General features: G+C 46.3%; 2 protein-coding genes across 6 annotated transcripts in view; both read left to right on the plus strand.

Annotated features, from left to right (window-relative positions):
• Nucleotides 1–137: 137 nt before the first annotated feature.
• raver1 (ribonucleoprotein, PTB-binding 1) lies at nt 138–8,085 on the plus strand. 3 transcript variants are annotated; one of them, XM_029836371.1, is made up of 15 exons: nt 138–724; nt 1,660–1,726; nt 2,085–2,554; nt 3,413–3,604; nt 3,696–3,816; nt 3,888–3,988; nt 4,103–4,138; nt 4,529–4,607; nt 4,830–5,008; nt 5,126–5,207; nt 5,300–5,442; nt 5,620–5,691; nt 5,805–5,936; nt 6,144–6,209; nt 6,311–8,085. In XM_029836371.1, the coding sequence occupies exons 1-15, from the start codon at nt 401–403 to the stop codon at nt 6,455–6,457; spliced, it is 2,211 nt and encodes a 736-aa protein (XP_029692231.1). In that variant the 5' UTR covers nt 138–400; the 3' UTR covers nt 6,458–8,085. The 3 variants fall into 3 exon arrangements, with proteins under 3 accessions (XP_029692231.1, XP_011602399.1, XP_011602400.1); XM_011604097.2 differs by lacking the exon at nt 4,103–4,138 and having other exon boundaries at nt 4,526–4,607; XM_011604098.2 differs by lacking the exon at nt 4,103–4,138.
• Nucleotides 8,086–14,032: 5,947 nt separating this feature from the next.
• pde4a (phosphodiesterase 4A, cAMP-specific) overlaps nt 14,033–18,572 on the plus strand; it is a 33,622-nt gene continuing 29,082 nt past the window's right edge. Inside the window, exon 1 of one of the 3 annotated variants that reach the window (XM_029835946.1) lies at nt 14,033–15,242. In XM_029835946.1, the coding sequence (XP_029691806.1) occupies nt 14,947–15,242 (296 nt within the window). In that variant the 5' untranslated portion in view covers nt 14,033–14,946. The remainder of the gene's footprint in view (nt 15,243–18,572) is intronic. The other 2 variants (XM_029835947.1, XM_003964836.3) reach the window with 2 other exon arrangements.

Raw genomic sequence — 18,572 nt, forward strand, 5'->3', positions numbered from 1 at the left:
AAACAAGAATAAAATATATGTATCTGGGTTTGTGTAAAATTCAATTGGGACCACATTCATTTATTATTTTATTAATCTTTGGCATATTTGTTTTTTGGAAAGTAAGAAAGTCTTCCGGTCCTCTGCAAAAAACAAACATTTTACGACTCATTTACCCACTGGCCAAAGTGGATTTCTTATTTTTAAATGGAATCTTAATTCCGGGATAAAAGCCCTGCAGCGTTTTCTGCGCAGACGCGAGCAGCCGTGACTCCGCCCCTATGGTCGATTACGTCGTCGCCATGGAGACACGTCCCCTCTCGTCCAATGAGCTGCGGCGCTGGGGCCATGTGTGTATTGTTTAAACTGCTCAAATCTGACCGAGTTTCCAGCCCGACTAAAACTTCCACCAAACTGAGTGATGGCGGCCGCCGTGTCTGTTAGCGCAGCTCCCAGGGACCAAAGCGCAGACACCGAACTCAGTGTCGCTTCTCATCCGCCTCACGAAAATTATGACCCCGGTGCGGACCGTGACAAGTGCGAGTTCGATCGCCGGCACACCGAACCGGAATCCGGCGAGGTCGAAGATCCCAAATTGGAACGCGAATGTCATCGGAGGGTCGACGAGGACTTGACATCACTGAGCCCCGAAGAGATACAGAGCCGCTTAGAAAGAACTCGTCGGGAGTTTTATAACCGTAGGAAAATCATAATTAAAAATCTTCCCTCCGACGTTAGTAACCAGGTATGGCTAACCAGTTTGTTTATCAATCTCTGTTGTTTGTACGACCGATTAATTGACCAACGGTGTCGTTTGGCTAAGTTTAGCCTAGCAATGCTACTTGCATTAGCGGACCAACTTCAATCCGCTTTAATTTTAGTTGGTAAAAGTTTTGATTTTGCCCCTTCCCCCCCCTTCCCAAGCACTCTAACCTAAAGGACAGAGTTGGATTTTAATTAAACCTCGGGGCACGATCACTTGAACTATATTTATGCTAGTCGACAAATTTTACTTTTGCTAGCTGTCAGGTGGTCAATGGCTGTCAATAATGGTCCTCCGTGGCCTGTATGACCCACGGATTTAACCGTTTAGGAGCTTTTGTTCGTGCGGTTCTAACTTTCATTCCAAGAGCTTCCGAGTTTAGTTATGATGAGCCTCCCTGCCCGGGCTGCAGGTGCATTACGACTTTGTCTAAACCGATTAATCGGATCTTATTAGATGGATAAACCAATGACTCACTCGTGATGCGACTTTTTTTTTTTTTTTTTGGAACGTGCCTGGCTCGTGGGGAGCGCTGGGCCTACGGGCGGAACCATTGTTCACACCGGGTGGGGGAGTACAGGGAGTTCGAGATGCGAGTTGCAGTATAACAAAAGGTGGAAGGTGTGGAGACAAAACGCGTTAGAAAATGCTGGACAGCATCACAATTCGTTGGTGAATGGTAAAAAGCAGCGCAGAACAATTTCTCCAGGAACAATGAGACGGTCGTTCACCCCCCCCCCCCCCAGGTAGCAGTATAACAAAGGCCATCAGTTCAGTTAATTGATCTCTCCTAATTAAGCCATCCGTGATCATCTTAAGCCAAATGCACCAGTATTTTGTTTGATGCAGTGGTTTATATGGAATGATAAGTTGAGAGGTTTTAATGTGTTTGCCGTCCTTTTTAATTTCTTTTACAGGAGGTACATGAGTTGTTGGGGAACTATGACTTGAAGTACTGCTTTGTTGACAAATACAAAGGCACAGGTTGGTCTAATTATGGTCCATTTATCATAGTTTCTATCATATCAGGTTACAAAATACAGATCGTACTCCAAAGTGAGTCTGTTTTGGCCCCTATTTGATTTGGCCTGCTTCATGAGAAATATATTTTAGCTGTTCCACCAAATAAGTCTTAAAAAATATAAAATTCCATAAATCACACTTGATTTGGTTAATAGATATAATGTTCTGAAGGTAAAGCTGCAGTGTTTTAGTTTTTCTTTAGTGAAAACGTAGGTTTGTGACTAGCAGTTTAAAATCCCCTGAAAATCAATATTTTGTTATTGGAGACTTTTGTTTACAATGACACCTAAAACTAACTAATCTTTTTATCTTCACTCAGCATTTGTGACACTGCTGAATGGCGAACAGGCTCAGTGTGCTATTAAAGACCTACACCAGCACGTTCTTCGAGATAAGGAGATTTCTGTGCAGCTGCAGCCCACCGATGCTCTGCTGTGCATTGCAAACCTGCCGCGGGCCTTCACCCAGCAGCAGTTTGAGGAGTTGGTTCGACCATTTGGTAACCTGGAGCGGTGCTTTCTGGTGTATAGCGCCACCACAGGGCTTTCCAAAGGCTATGGTTTTGTGGAGTACATGAAGAAGGACTCCGCAGCCAGGGCCAAGTCAGAGCTCCTGGGGAAGCAACTGGGGTCTCGCATGCTGTATGTCCACTGGACGGAGGTGGGCTCACTGACGTACCCCCTTCTGCACTCCAAATGCCTCTGTGTGGACCGCCTGCCCCCGAGCCTGCTCACCGCCCAAGACCTCCGCAGTGCCGTTGCTGATACTCCCACACCCAGCTTCTGCCAGGTTACAATCATCACACGTTGCAGACACGTTTGCTTTTAGATTTGAAGTTACTGGTATTTTACACCCTGAATGGCGAATGAATTTGCACAATTAATTTGTCAGATTTGTTTCAGAAACGCCGACCTATTGTCTTCGTCTTGGTTCTTTCTTGTCGGAAAACAGAATCGAGGGGGAAAAAATGTTTTAAAGTATACTTGGATTTCCCATTGCTCTACAAAGCTTCTATAGCATTGAGAGTATTGCTGGTTACTATGACGACAGTCACCCGATGACCTCAGGTGGTGTCATTCAGCAGTCTTTTCTGGAATGAGAGAGACTGATGTCCTCTTTAGCCAAGCATGGTGGAGTCCTCCGTTCATGATGGCAGGAAAGGCTGTGATATATATATTTTGATCCTGTGATTATTTTTAACAGGCTTACACATCATTATGTAAAGTAGCATGATAAAAAAAAAGATTAAATGGGTAACAAAATGGGATATTCGAAATATTTTAAGGTTATTACAAGAGATTTTCTTCAGTATCATTCACAAAGCAAAGAGGGGAAGAAATGGTAGTTTAATGTCAGTGCAACTTCAAAAAAGGCCAGATAATTTGCAAATATTGTCAGCGTTTGGTTGTATTTATGTGCAAAATCTCCATTTCTGTGGGCGCATTAATACAAATTTATATTTTGGTTAAGTTGACCAACTGTCTACTCCTTAGTTACACAGGCCGTTAGTTTTTGGCTTCAGGGTTGCTCATCAGCTCTGGTCCCCCCCCCCCCCCCCTCCCCCCCCACCAGACATCAACACATTTAGGGACCCTGCATTTCTCAGGAACTAAAGTGTTGGCAACCTTGGCGTGCTCTTCTCTCTAGTTGGCTCAGGGTCAAGACGGAAGTTTTCGGCGGTTTGCGGTGTTGGAGTTTGCCACGGCCGAGATGGCCGAGGAGGCACGGCGACTAAATGATGGCCGGCTGCTGGGGGGGACAAATATCAGGGTATCCTTCTGTGCTCCTGGTGTTCCTGGAAGAAGCATGTTGGCTGCTCTCATTGCTGCTCAAACCATGGTATTGTTGGACACTGGCGAGCTTCACACTTGGTGCTGTTGGGTCTGCTGCTAAGATGGCGCTCATTTCTATCTTTTGCCCCTTTTTTAAGGCCGTTAATCGGGGAAAAGGTCTCCTCCCAGATCCCACAGTCATGCAGATACTCACAGGTCTCAATAATCCTGCCGCCCTAAAGATGTTAATTAACCCAATGGTACAGGGAAACAAGCAAGGTAAGAAAGGTCTTTGAAGGAGTGTGGACGGAATCTGCTTCGGTGCATTCTGATGGCTTCTTCGTGTCCAGGCCTCCTCGGTGCGGCCCCTGCCATCCCACTGCTGGCCAACCCTGCCCTTTCTGCTGCCCTGCTCCAGATTCTTCTTCAGAACCAGGCCAAAGTCCAACAGGTACTGCAGTGATAGCAAAATTTCTCTCCTGAGCACCTCCTCCTTTGCTTTTCATTCCCTCTCGCTCACCCTCGCATTTTTTTTTCCCTCCCCATGTTTTCTGTTGACATTTAGCAAGCCTTTCTAGGAAATCATCTCTTATGGGCTCAGGTGCTGTACAGTAACAAAAACCCTACAGTGTCTTGTGTGAGTGATGTTTGATGTTTGTTTGCCAGTCTGTGGTGAAGCGGGGTCGATTTTAGTTTGTTTTTTTAACACTAATGGAGAGAGCTGCCTGAGTGGGTAAGTCCTCATTAGGAAGGTCTTTATTTAGTGTGTTAGTGTGGCATGTACTTTTTGAGTGGTGTTGAGTGGTGTGGTAGGTGGACCCGCTGCATCGTACACAAAGGACTTAATTTAACATGCCATGATTGCTAACCTGTGCTACTCAAGTATTTACGTGCAGTGCTGTTGCTTTTCTGTTCTGGTGTTTACTCCCACATGGAGTGTCTTCACTTTGGTTGACCCTGACGTGACCTTCAACTCTGCTCTCTTCAGCAGGCAGGACTGATTGGGGAGAATCCTCTGGCTGCTCTGCCTGTACAGCAGGGGGCCCATCTGCTCGGAGACCTGCCCCAAGGTTTGCCAGCCGCGTACTTAAGACATGGCTCCCCACACACTCTGTGTTTTTGCTTTGCTTCTAACAGCTGCAGGCTTTGCCTGTGCTTCGCGTGTATGGGCAATAATATTTTGCTAACATTACAATGTAAAATGTTTATATTTGTAGTTAAGATGGGAATAGAACATGTTCCGAATTTGTATGCATGCACGCTTCTAATTGCCATATGTGGGGCTTTCCCAGGTCTTGGCCTGCAGACAGATCCTCTAAACCCCCTAAAGCCAATTCCTCTTGGCAGAGCCATGGCAAGGGAACAAGAGTCCCCCACAGCAGCATGCACCTTCCCTCAGACCTCCCCTCCCACAATCTCCTTGCAAATGAGGGGTGGTGTTATTGGGGCAGATGGCCTCACACCACAAGGGGTAAGGGATCAGCACATTTCCATCATTTACTTGGTCTCTATTTCTATTTACGACAAGAGAACAGTTAATTCTATCTGTGTCTGGACCCCTCAAGAATAATCTCTCCCTTTCCGCTAGGTGTCTTTACTCGGGGAAACTTCCAAAGACGGAACCCTTCCACAGAGTGCATTTCTGAACGTTAACGGTGGTTTTACCTCAGGTGACTTTTTTTTCCCCCCACTTTTTTTTTCTCCCATGTGACTTTACATTTTGTCTTTGTTCTTCTGCAACTGTTTGTCAATTTCCTTTCAGGAGGCACCTGTAGACCTCACCCCTATAGGAAGAGACCAACCCTTGGTAATGTGTCCAACCAGCACATCCATCAAAGCATGCAACAGGGTTACAGCCTGGGCTACCAAGATTCTTACAGCCCAGAATATGCTTCACTACACCAGGTAACCACCAGCTTTTTACCTTTTTAGAAATAATAAATGCACATATATATTTTTTTTAAAATTATATTTACATTGTGTTATATTAGAGACGGCTGTAGTTCATCACTGTGCCCAACTGCTGGTTTGCCATGCAGTGTGATGAGATTTGATCTGATGCCATCTGGTTGATCTCCTCAGGAACCCCTGGCCCACTTGTATGAACAGCAGGAGAACATTGACACTGGGGCCTTGGCAGGATTCAGTCAGCAGGTACATCCAACCGTGCTGTTTCAAGGCTACATTAACAAAGGAAGCGCCATTGTCAAATTACACGTTCTGCTCGAGCACAACACAGTTGTCATCTGGTTTGTTTGTCCCTCCAGCTCTCTCGTCAGCCCGACTACAGTAAGCAGGTTTCCCACTACAGTTATCCTCCCAGCCCACCCATGTCTTACTTCAGCTCAGGAGCCGAGGCCTCCGGTGTTGGTAGCTTCCCAAATAGCCAGCTCAACAGGGTAAGCCATCTGCTTTTATAGTTGACTATTTTTAGCCATAGGCGATCGATTTATTTGTGCAAGAACATCAAGATTCTACTGGAAAAGATGAAAGTGGGATGGTTGGATTCCAAAAAGGAGGGGAGATGCTCAATAATTAATGTTGCACTGAGCATTTGGGCCCCAGTAGGTTGACTCAGTCCTCTGGCTGTGATTATTTGTCCTCAGGCTGTGGGAATGCCTCCAGTCAGCAACACCACCATCTACCCCCCAGTCCTGGGAAATGCTGCAAAGGTAATTTAAAGAGGCTTTTACTTTTATTTATATATATTTATTTATTTTTTTAAGAAAAATTTTAGAAATCGATCTTAATGCAGTTTGTATCAATTGTCTAGACTCCAATTGGAAGCCACAAGCGCGTATTCTCCCGCTTGATCCCATCTCCTGAGCCGAGTCCTGAGGGCAGCTACGTGGGCCAGCACTCCCAGGGCCTCGGCGGCCACTATGCAGACTCCTACCTTAAAAGGAAGCGTATTTTCTGATCTTAGCCACGCTAGCCTGAGGACACAAGGCCATCAAAGCTATGTAGCATTTCAGTGCCCTTTCTAATTACAACAGGAAAAGATCTGGTCTTTAAATAGATGCTTTACTGCACCAAGTTGCATTCGCTATATCTGCATGCCCCTTCTGGCTGCTCTGTCCCATGATTCTTAGTGCTGTGGAGGTGTATGTATGGGGGGGGAGATTTGGAATGCGGTCCCAGCATTTCTGTGACTGGTGTTCCCTGAAAATGTCCCCCTGTACTCCCATAAGTGACCCCTGGAGGGCGCTTGGGAGCGCACCTTGTTGCATTCTGGACTGTCAGACTTAGATTTTTGTGTGTGTGCGTGTGTATATATGATTTTTAGTGTGCTGGTAAATTAAGTTTTTACTTTACCCTTTTTTTTTTTATTTGACTTTTTGTCAAAAAATTTGTACAGTAAGAAAAAAAAATGTGAATTAGCAAAGTCTTCTCTCTTATCTATTTTTTTTTTTTTTTTTTTAAACCATTGTGTAGTGACACATTTTGGCCAGTTTTCCGAGGCGGCCACAGCTGCTTTGTCTTCATCACCTGACTGTGATGCCGAGTGACTTGCATGGTGTCGAATAAGATTCATTTCATGGGCTCTTATTATCTCAGTTCTATGTAAAAAGTTACGTTTGTTCGTGTGTGTGTGTGTGTGTGTGCGCGAGCGTGCCTGTTTTGATTCACACCATTCTGACTTGTTTACAACATCTGTTCTTTACTTTGGTTGAGCGATGCACGTGGAGGGCAGGTCACAGTCCCTATCTGTTTCTGAAAGATTTCCAAATCGGTTCTCACTCATAATTTTAGGAGAAGAATTTGGTTTTGTTTTGAGTTTTCTGTAGCTTTCTTTTTTCTTTTATTTTTTTTGAACTGTCCTGACATCACACCTCAGTGGACACGGCCTCTGTCAACTGTTCAGTCGATGGCAAACGCGTCAACTTTATCCGCCTCAAACTTGCCTTTTCTCAGATGGATCGCAACGGGGATGATGCATACAACCCATGTTCCAAGTTTTTCCTCTTCTTGGCGTAAATAGTGGTGATTATTGTGTCAGGAGTACTAATGGAAGTTTGTGGCAGATGACTGGTCGACAAATATTAGTTTTTTTTTCTTTTTGTGAGTGTTTAATAATTATCAGATTGACAGTTTGATTGTGAAAACGATTACCTCTGACTTCTGCTAGGAAATGCAGCTACACACGAGCCTTAATGCTGTTCTATGTGATCTCATCCTGCCCTGTGTTGGCTTCATCTGCATTTCTATGTTTGCTGTGTAAATAGTTGAGATTGATCTTTCCTGAGTCTATAACTTTGTTTTCTTTAAACATACCTGCCTCTGGTCCCCACCCCCCCACACACACTCTTTTTTTGTTTTGTTTTAAAGGAATGAATTTGCTGCTTCCCAATTTATTTATTTTTTTGTATGAAAGTTGATGTGACCAAGAGCGGCACCACAGAGTGCTCATGTTGTTTCCGGGCAAAGCTGTACTTGTATGATCATGCAATCCCACCGGTTTGATTCTGACTGCTACCTGCGATCTGCAACATCTCGTCTGTCTGTATGTGTGACGTGAGCAAGTAAATGTTATTTTAAAAGCACTAATCCATCTCTTTTTTTTTTGTCATTTTTGGGACTTTAAGTGTGGCTCTTGGCCCAGCTGAAGTATTTAAAAGCCTTCTGGTTAGATACAATTGTAAAGACAAGATTCTGCTAACCGATCATTGTGCCGAGGCTTCATTCTCTGCCTTTTTAGGTTATCTTTGTGCGGCATCGTGTCACTTTTACCTTCATGAATGTTAAGCAGCTTGTTGCGGAGGGGAGGAATTGTGCTCTCTGAATAATTTAACAAACTTGGGTTTTCATCTGACAACAGGTTGCTCGATGCACAAAAGCGCCCGAAGTCTGTGTCGATCCAGGAAATGAAAAGTGTGTCGACTACATTTCGGTCCTAATCAAAACACAAATGGAGCAATAACTTGGAGTGCCGTCTTCAGGCGTCTCTTTTGAGCTCATCAGCAGGTAATGACGGGGCATTGTGCTGCGGGAGGAAGCCCTCTGTGGCGCCGTCGCTCACCCTTCAGACGGAGGCCAGAGGGTTAAGAAGCAGTGAAGAGGGCTTCTCTTCCCCTCAGCCACTGTCACGATGAAAGGTTTGATTAGCTGTTATTCCTGGGGTTCCGCTGAGCCCCAGGGCGCAGGGCTGCAGATGGAGCTTTTATCAGGTAGAGGGGAATAAAACATGTTAGTCGAGCGTAAATATGCCACACTTCCTCGCTGTGAAGAAATTATGTGTTTATCGTTTCGACATGATTGTGTTGCTTTCCAGCTGCTGGGTTTATTTCTGCAACGCTGGAGGCGCCTCTGAATGATGCTCACATACCTGCAGCCAGTCTACCCAGAGATCTCGGAGGAATCCTCTGATGCTCGGTGGACGCTGTGTCAGACACATTTAGATTTCTGCCTTTCATTTCTTTTCCCACCCACACAGTCGCCCTGCACAGTTGCTGGTGAATGCAGCTGAAAACCTGCGATCTTCCCAAATACGGAGGGGGAGGGTGGAAGACGCTCTGACAGCAAACCACTGCAGCAACATTTGTCGCAAATTACAAAAGACACAAATGAAGGAATCCCCTTGTGGCGCGTATCGCATCACAGAAAACGTGAGCGATCTCTCTTGCTTGCCTGGACATGTGTGTGACATGAAGATGGCCCTCTTTTAATATGGATTCAGACCAGATTCTCACCGTTTATCGCAACTTTTCCCCCAGCAAGGCGCAACCAAAATAGGCTATGTCACAAAAGCTGTTTATAGCAAGATTAGTCACAGGAAACATCCGACACCCCCTTGTGCAAACCGTATGGAACTGTCGAATCCGGACTGTCCTTTTTTCTTTTTTCTTTTTTTTTTTTTTTTTTTTGTGGAATTCACCCTGTTTTTATGCAACTCCTGCAACAGAGGCTGGATTATTGCAGGGATTCTCAATTGCAAGCGTGAGCACACGTACTGTAGTGTCACTGTGAAATGGGGTTGGCTATTGTTACACTTTATATCTCTTCCAGTCGATCCTCTGGCGTAATTTTATATTGCCGTTGCCCTGCCTAGATCTTCTTTATTTTTTTATATATATATTCTTCCCCGGTATAGTTTTATTGCTGAGGAGAGGTTCCAAATACAAAATATCTCAGTTATGTTACCTCATGCTGTCGGTCTCATTTAGCCTGAGATATTAAACATCTGTAGTGTGCACATGGGATCCAGACAGAGATCCATCTCCTCGAGAAGCCACTCCCGTCCTCCTTCCATCATCTCTCTGGTCTCGTCTGCCACAACATTAGCAGCCTCCACTTTTATCTCAAAGCAGAGCTCTCATCGCTCTTTTGTTCCCATTCCGTGAAAACTACTGAGTTGTGAGACATTAGGAGGAATCTGTCTCGGGCCACTGCGTCCCCTTTACTTGAATAATTTCCCTTATTTTTCATGGTTTAGAGTACAAAAGATCCGCTTTAGTCCCGTTAAAGGAGTCCATTTGGCTTCAAGAGTGCTGACACCCTCTGAATGAGTTGCAGTTTCTCAAATACAAGCGCAATGGCTCACTTTTCTAGTAAAATCCATCCTTTGCATGTATAATTCAAATTCTTCAATGAGACTTTTACGCGTGCATGATTAATGCGCTCATGAAAGACGACATCGATCCTTTACTGGCTTCCAATTGCAGTTTCTTCTGGAGCTTTTGCTGATATATACACACACACTGTGTTTTTCCCACTACTCATTTGGCTCGCACGAGTGCGCACGATGCGGACTTGTGAACACACACTGAGACAACGCAAACGCCTGCTTTCCATACTAATGGCCTGTCACTTGAGCTACAATGCTGGACGCGGTGAGTCATATTTTAATTCGGACTTGCAGGAAACAGGTGTTGGACACAATCACCTCATGACTAAGTATGTCCCATGACTGTATTGACATGAGTGCCAGGGACGTGCTTTATGACCTTCCACCTCCTGCTGCTTTTATGGCCAATCTGACACCGGAGCTGCGGCTCGGCTCTGGTTTCCATTGTGGCTCCACAGTCATTAGATTTTTAGGAGCTCTGAGATTGACTCATGAGGTCATTTCATGGTGGTCAGCCTGTCCCCAGAGTGGAAGCTCCCCCTCCTGATGAACCATCATATCCCTTCCCATCTAACTCTTCCTCCGCCGCCCGCGGCTGCGCGTCAGTGAGGCCTGATCAGTTTGGGGCGAAACGAGGAGATTTGCTGGTGGAAATGAAGTGGTGACTCGCTCTGCTGCACCCCGTAATCACTTCTGGATGACCGTGTGAGAGAGAGTGAGTGTGTGTGTGTGTTATGATGTTCATTGTGTGGGGGTTTCCGCAGCTCTCGTAGCTTTGAGTCAGCATTAGCTCGTATGAGCATTTACACGCGGCGTGGACAGAAGGACGGGCCGCCCCCGTCGCTGCAGTTCCACACGAAACAGAAGGAAAAAGACAATCTGCTTGTTTCAGGAAGGCGTCTGAAGCTCCACGTGAAGGACGCGTCGGAGCTGAACACATGTGTCACGTCTCCCTGTCTTGTGTGAGCAAACGCTGGTGGCCGCATATTTGCTGCAAGACTTTTGGTGGTTCTCAGGAAAGAGGTGTGGATTATGATTTCATCGCCTTCCGTCGGCAGAAAGAAAATCCATTTCCCAGCATTCCCTGATGGCCTCTGTGGAGACTGTGGGCGAGAGGCCAGACAGGCTGCTGATGGTCTTTCAGCTGGACATGCAGCTGAGTTTAGACTTGTGACTGGCTGTTCAGGAGGAATAGCCATTAATGTGGTTTCCGACGGAGCCAACTCTCCTCCGTCAGCCCACTAACATCCACTTCCACAGCATTGAGGGCAGCAGAGCACATGCACGCACCTTCCACGTGCAGCTCGGTCGCCCGTCACGCTGAGGGCCGCTCAGCATTTCAATTATTCTTCACAATATGGATGCATAACGTTCACGGCCATTCGGTGAGCCTCCTAACCATAAATCAGATGTTCACTCGGTGAAATGAGAAGCTGACTCAGGCAAGAGGAATATTTGCTTTCCATATCGTAAAGCAGGATTGCTGCTCCGCACTGCAGTCTGTGGCCCTTTTTTGGTTTGAAAATACTGAATTTGAAGAGCATCGACGCATTTTTGGGGCTTTAGTGTGGAAGAGTCATTTACGAGAAGACAAAATCTGCTGAGCAGCAGTAGCTGGTCATTCTGAATAATGGCCCGGAGTTGTTTCTTTCATTAGCACAACAGAAATATGCAGACACAGAGCAGATTTTCTGAGGTTCTTTATTTTTTTTTCTGTCTCTCTCTCACTCTCTCTCCCCTCAAGGAGACGCCGTTGCTACAGAGCTGGCATCCCTGACTGAAAATGTAAAAGGAAAAAAAAATATTCAATTTGAAACTGAATTGGAGACATATTGTGCGCTGTAATTGGGGAGTAAAGTAAGAAATTCTCAATATCACACCTTGTATAAAACAGTGTTCCAGGTGGAAGTCCTGTGGACTGTCATGGTAATGAAACAAGTCTAAGTTGTGGCAATTTCACGGACATTTGTCATCATTTCTGTGCTCGGGAGGTTGGAGGGGACTTCTCGTGGTGCGTCTGGATTTGAGATGGCTGCTCTGTGCGAGGCTGCAGGGAATCAAACAGCCCTTCGGTTTGTTGTAACTTCACACATTCCCCAGATCAATCAAGCCAAGTGAGATTAAAGTTAGATTACTTCCAAACGCCTCTAAAATTAGACCTAAACTGGCTTTCAAAGACAAAGGGCCATAAATGTTTTTTTCTATGTTTGGTATAATCTTCTGTGGCGCTTCTTTCCAAATGTGTCTTGGCCAAGTCTCCGCAGGTCGTCGCCAGCTCTGCTGCTGCTGCTTTCCTGGAGGTTTTAGCTTCCAGAACAGTTGAATTTGATTTACCACCAAGAAGCAATGCCGGTATTTATATGCGAAATAGACCTGAGAAAGGACTCGGACTCTTGCGCCGTAATGATCCGCTAATTCGGCCATCGGCTTGAGACTGACTGTTGAATTATGAGTCAGCGCCAGCGTGGAAATAAAGCAGAAATGAGCTATTTTAGTACTCCATACAGAGAGTGCACCATGCTGGTTCCAGCAGTGTTTATCTGTCAATGTCCCCTTTCAGACAGCACAAATCTTGTCAGCATTTGCTGTCCGACCACCTGCGGCATCTTCAGGCTCGACCTTCCAATTTGCATTTTCCTGTTTGTGTTTATTTTGTCATGATAAATTGGCTCTTTCTTTCTTTCTTTTTTGGCTGGATGCCACATGGTAAATGAATAAATCAACAGTCGCCCTGTGTGATCCTGCTTTCCAAAAACCTCATTCCAAACTGGAAGATTAGCAATATATCACCAAAACAAACATAAACAAGGATGGCCTTTCTTTCTGGTCACATCTCTCCCTTCTGTTATAGTCTGATCAGAAACATCAACAGGATTGAGGACTGCAAAAAAAAAAAAAAAAAATCTTTAAGAGAACCAGGAAACCAAAAAAACAACAACTTTAAGTTGGTTCTCAGTGGCACCATTGCTGCAGCTTTTTATCTGCCACATGCTACAAACCGAGCGTGGCAGCCGTTTGCCTCTGGTGGCCTCCGGCTAATGAGCTCAAGTCTCCAGATGTTGGATCTGTCTGTGCCGTAGATCTCCCAGATCAGCGGTAAACCAAGCCTTGAGTGTACTGCTCCTTTTAACTTTCTCATCCTGAGGGAAATACGAGAGATTTGCTCTGCTCTTTGACACAAAGCCAATCATGCTTGAGGATTTCATCTCAACCTGATCCTGGAGGTGCTCCTGAGCGATATTCCATCTAAAAAGGGACAATGATTCATGACGGAAAACCCAGTCCCAGATGTGGGCATGCTCGGACTCATCGCGAGATGCTAATACCTAAATCCTCCAGTGCGGGACAAAAACGTGTGCAGACAATCCAGACTCGCCCTGACTCATAGGTTTGACACCCACAACAGGGAGAACCATTGTAAATGGCAAACATCAGGATGCTGGTGAACGTGGCCATTCCAAATTTCCCAATAATAAACGGCTCATGGTACCTGCTCACCTCAGAACAGTGGAAAGGTTCTGCCTGTTTCATCTGCTGCCGTGGTCCTCACAGTGACAAACGCCACCAGGTGGTTTCTGTTCTAAAAATACAACGGTGTGAGGGAGAAACCCGAGTGGACAGCTCGCTCTTTCGATGCAAATAAGTAAAATGATCATCTGTGGCGTTTGTCAGACCTGGGCTGATTTTCTAAGCTTGTCTCCCCGCTGACATCATTTGAGCAATTTGTTGTGTTTGTTTTCTGATGAGGAAATGCTCAGTGAACAGACGCATGGGACAGACCATAATGGATGAACACATAAAAGGTTCAGACCCCTCCAGTGCTGAGAGAACAACCACCCAATCACCATATACATAGATGGAGAGAGAGAGAGAAGGATAAAGAGAGAGAGGGAAAAGAGAGAGAGGGGATGGGGGTTTGCCGTCGAACTCCTGCAAATATGAGGATGGGAAGATAATAGAGCACACTAAGCAGGATGACTGAACATCTAAAATTACCAGTTTTTGTCTTTTTCTGACGCCTTCGGACGAATCGGGACCATAAGAGGAGACTCCAAAGAGCAAACAATGAAGGATCGCGTCTTTTTTGCGTTCTTTTTTAGACATGCCCAAGCGTTCTCCACCAGATCTTCATTTTTCGAAAAGGGAGGCTTTTTGAGTCCAGTTTCTCCTCGCAGTGAATCTACTGGATCAGACACGTCCATGGGAGGGCTGCCACAGACTTCTGCGGCGTACGTGCGCGCAGGGATGCCGTAGTTCTACACGAACCGCGGTAGTACTTTTATGGAAATTGCTTGGAAATTTCGCCTCAGCTGACAGACACAGGCAGCAATAACAGCGCACTAAACAGACCCACGGAAGCCACCGACGGCGATGTGCGCGTCTCTGCAATAAGGGACTTATAAAAAGCAATAAATCCTCTTAAATAAACACAGCCGTTCCTTTTATGCGCCATGGGAGACGAGGCGTCCAACTTCGGGGGGAGCAGGACCGGTGCCTCATCACCAAAACCAGGGACTGGTGAGAATCTCGGCAGAGTTTCGGGGCTAAATTAAACCTGAGCAACCCCCCCAGATTGATTTTTTCCTTTCTTTCTTTTTATTTTTTTTTTTATTTTTTGGACGACTTGTCAGTTCACCACTGTGAGAGTTTTTGATGTTAGTCCGAATCCAAGCTTCGGATCCAGGCTGTGCTGGACTTTGTCACTTTGATTTGTTCACTCAAGAGACCCGGTAGTAGAGAGGGACATGAAGTGTTCGGGTTTTGGCCTTGAAATAATAATCGGACACAACCGTATTATTTAGTCAATAAGTTCAAAGCGGATCTTTATTCTTTTTTTTTGCACTATGATGGAACCGCCGCCGTGCTCGAAGAAGAGCCTGTCCCTGTCGCTCCCGGTTCCCCGGGAAGGACAGGCGACTCTGAAGCCCCCGCAGCACCTCTGGAGGCAACCCCGCACCCCGATCAAAATCAAACATAGGGGATACTCCGACACCGATCGGCATCACCACCGGCACATGGAGCGCTCCGACGCCGTGGACACGAGCGACCGCCCGGGACTGAAAAAGTCTCGAATGTCTTGGCCGTCTTCTTTCCACGGCACCACAAACACATCCATTGGAAACTGTGTCGGAAATAAACGGTAAGCATAAGACAGATGTGCTTTCCAAACATCCCAATAATAGCCCATGACAGCCCACAAGGCATATGCGTAAACGCGAGGAGGGGGGGGTGCATTTTAATGAGTGCGTAATATCGCAGTGCGCCTGAAGGGTTAACCGATATGAAGCGTTTGCTATCGGGAGGCGGGACGCGTGGGTTTTTGGTGCTGATGCGTTATGCGTCTTTGGATAGATTGTGTCAGATGGGTATGAAGTGCAAACCTGCTCGCCCACTCGGAACGCAGGAGCAGCATCTGCACAAAGCAGTAACATTTTTTTAAGAGCGTCCACATGTTCCGGTTGATGAGGCGCAGCCGTTTTAATGGCACCAGAGGTCTCGCGGGTGCGTCCAAGCGTGTAACGCGGAGATATTGCCGTCCTACCAACTCCAGGGCCTTTATCAGCTTGTTTTCAGAGGGGCCTTGTTTTCAAAAGGCCAAAACCTAAAACTCCTCTTTACAAGCATGCTTGACATTTAGCAAGGCACCGAATCGTGTACAGACCCTGACCTCTGACCTCTGAACTCCAATAGGTGTTGTTGGTAACATGTGGGAAGTAATGTGTCACATAGACCGGTTCAGATGGCAGCTCCTTTCTGATTCGATGTGACAGGATCAATTTCTATACGTCAGGGTTTTGACTGGTAAGTGCGGAGAAAACAGGGCGGCATTATGTGATCTCCATAACGAAGTCAGCCGATAAGTCATCCAGCATTTAAATCAGATTACAGAACACATGTTAATTAAATACCTTTAATCCAATTTGCTTGATTAAGTGAGTCATGGAAGATATGACTGATATGATTACTTTGGTTGTTGTGTAGTTTATCCTCATCAAAATCATGTATTTGTGCCACGCACTGATGTGTTAATACTGAGACATTCGAGTCGTAGGAACCCAGTCAGGATGGAGGGTTTTGGGTTTTTTATTTTTATTTTAAAAAAGCAATCAGAGAGGTCAAGTTCTGAGAGAATGAAATAGATTTTTGTCCTTTTTGTGACCCTGAGATGTTCCAGCAAACACACGCTAAGCCCACACGTGGGAGTGTTTGTGGTGACGGTGGCCAAAAGCGTCTCTTTCTTCAGAAGCAGCCCGTTCAAACAAGGTGATTACTGAAATAATAACACATCTTGGTGGGTGTTGGGTCTCAAGGGGACTGCAGGCCTCCTATTTTTCCCTTCTCCTTGCTGTTATTATTTGCCTGCTTGGCTTTGTTTTATTTGTATTATTGCCACAGACGGCCCTCCTGGCATGCCCCCGGGAGCAGGGCCAACTCCAGCTGACCAGAGGACAGTGCGATTCGTATTCGAGTCCTCAGGACACGCTCAGAGGCAGTCCAATTTTCAGTGCGCGGGGAGTGACTCTGCCTGCCCTTATCTTACTGTGGGCGGCAAACCATGAGAGGGCACGGAGAGAGAGGGGGAGCGAGAGAGGGAGAGATAATTTGATTCCGACAAGCGCAATGGCGAGCGCTCGCCCAGCTGGCTCTCGCTGTGCTTCTGCCTGTTTGTAGGTCTCAGCAAATCCACAAAGCGGTGCGTACGACCTGTGGGTGTTTACACCGCGCCGTATTCCGGGAGGAGAGTAAATGCTGTGTGTCATGAGCGGTGGTGAAAGGCAGCTATTGATGTGTAGGCTGTACACGGGCCATAGTCTGACCTGCAGCCCATATGGATTGGCATAGACCTCGATTAATCTGTGCTCATAGCAGTGGGAGGCCAGTGGGATTTCCGTGGCGCTGGTATTATTTTTCATTCTGTTCACACATTAGAGTCATCAGATATTCTGCCCCTTATGTCTGATGAGAGCATGTGCTGAGCTGGGTTTCCTGGATGATTCGTTTGCCTCTGACACCGGACGCTCTCCCGATGAGATTAGTACCGACTCGGCGCAAATTTGCTGCATTGTGTCGACATAACTGGAGAATGTTTGGACAGGAGGGGGGGGGAACATGAGACTTTTGTTGTTGGAGAAAGTAATAAGTCTACTGGTCGGGCATTGATCGCCCCGGCGGGTGACCTTACTATCTCTAGGAAGCAGACCGTTCCATCAAGCTGGAGTCGGTCAAGACCCCTCCGTCCCTTCCCACAAATCAATCAGCTCGACAGCTGGGGCAGAAATTGTTTCAGACAGGAGTGAAAGAAAGGAGAGGAGAGAGGCATCGCACCTTTTACTGTAATTGATAGCCCGGCTTTGAGGCTGGAGTGCTCCAGTCACTTTCCGGTGTTTGGATGGATGCCGTAACAGATCGAACGTGGGCTCGCCGCCCTTCGGAGGAGCTTTTATACGCATCAGTTTTCACTAACCTACTTCTCTGCTCGTCATATTCCACAAAATGGCAGACTCGGTGTCAACCGGCTTTTCCCCACAAGTGTCAGGACGTCTCTTCCCCTCCGTGTCTTTTGTCAGTCCTTTTGTCAGAACATGCTAATACGAGCGTATCAGTCATCGGGTCTCGGGCGCCGCTGTGGAAGTTCCCACTCAAAAATTGAATGACTGACACCAAACGAGTAACCGCTCTTCCTGCAATTCTGTTGCTATGGTTACTTGTTTAGAGCATTTGTTGAGAAGGTTTAATTTACCCCCTAAAAAGGCAAAGCCTGGAGACATTTGCTCACCCTGGCTGTCTAATTTGTAAGTATGTGGCAGATCCCGCTGCATAAACACAGTGAATCGTGCGTTTTTATGGTGGGGGTGGGGGGGGGGGTGGGTGTTTTCAGAGCTGCAGTGTGACAGTGCTCGGTATTCTTTTTACTTCCCTGCAACAATTTTAAAGTAAGGTCTGTTGTGCTTCCTACTCTCACCCAACCACCTCGCGCATCGCTGGGAAGCAGCGATGATTTACGAGCCGTTGCCGCCTCGCCCTCCTGACTGACCGGCTGCCTTAATAATTTAGTTTATAATGAGGTGCAGCCCCAGTTAATTACCGTTACACCTCTATTTTGTGTTAAAGATCAGAACAACCTTCACTCCGGCTGCGTCGCTTCTCATGCGACAGGAGTTATTCCAAACAACGGGTTTAAGTAATCGACCTCTTATCTCATTTGTGTAGTAGAAGCATCTGTTTAAGCTACAGATTGCTCTCTTCTGTGAATACATTGTGCCTTTTCACGAGTCTCACAGCTAATTAGTGTCTGGAGGCGGTTCATGTACTGGAACAACGCTCACTATTGGTTGGCTCACAGCTCGCAGAGACCTCGGGTAAAACCCCTCCAAGAGCCTCGCTGACGGATTTCCACTGACACCAAACAGGCTGTTTTCTTAAACGGAATGCAAACAGCTTTCAGTCAAGGCTCCGCTTTATATTTGTT

Source organism: Takifugu rubripes, chromosome 5, assembly GCF_901000725.2.
Source record: "Takifugu rubripes chromosome 5, fTakRub1.2, whole genome shotgun sequence".
In the NCBI taxonomy this organism is placed as follows: domain Eukaryota; kingdom Metazoa; phylum Chordata; class Actinopteri; order Tetraodontiformes; family Tetraodontidae; genus Takifugu; species Takifugu rubripes.

Coding starts and splice junctions, on each gene's coding strand:
- raver1 (XM_029836371.1), top strand. CDS start 401: ATGGCGGCCGCCGTGTCTGTTAGCGCAGCTCCCAGGGACCAAAGCGCA. Junction 5,443..5,619: donor AATATGCTTCACTACACCAG/GTAACCACCAGC, acceptor TGATCTCCTCAG/GAACCCCTGGCCCACTTGTA. Junction 5,692..5,804: donor TGGCAGGATTCAGTCAGCAG/GTACATCCAACC, acceptor TTGTCCCTCCAG/CTCTCTCGTCAGCCCGACTA.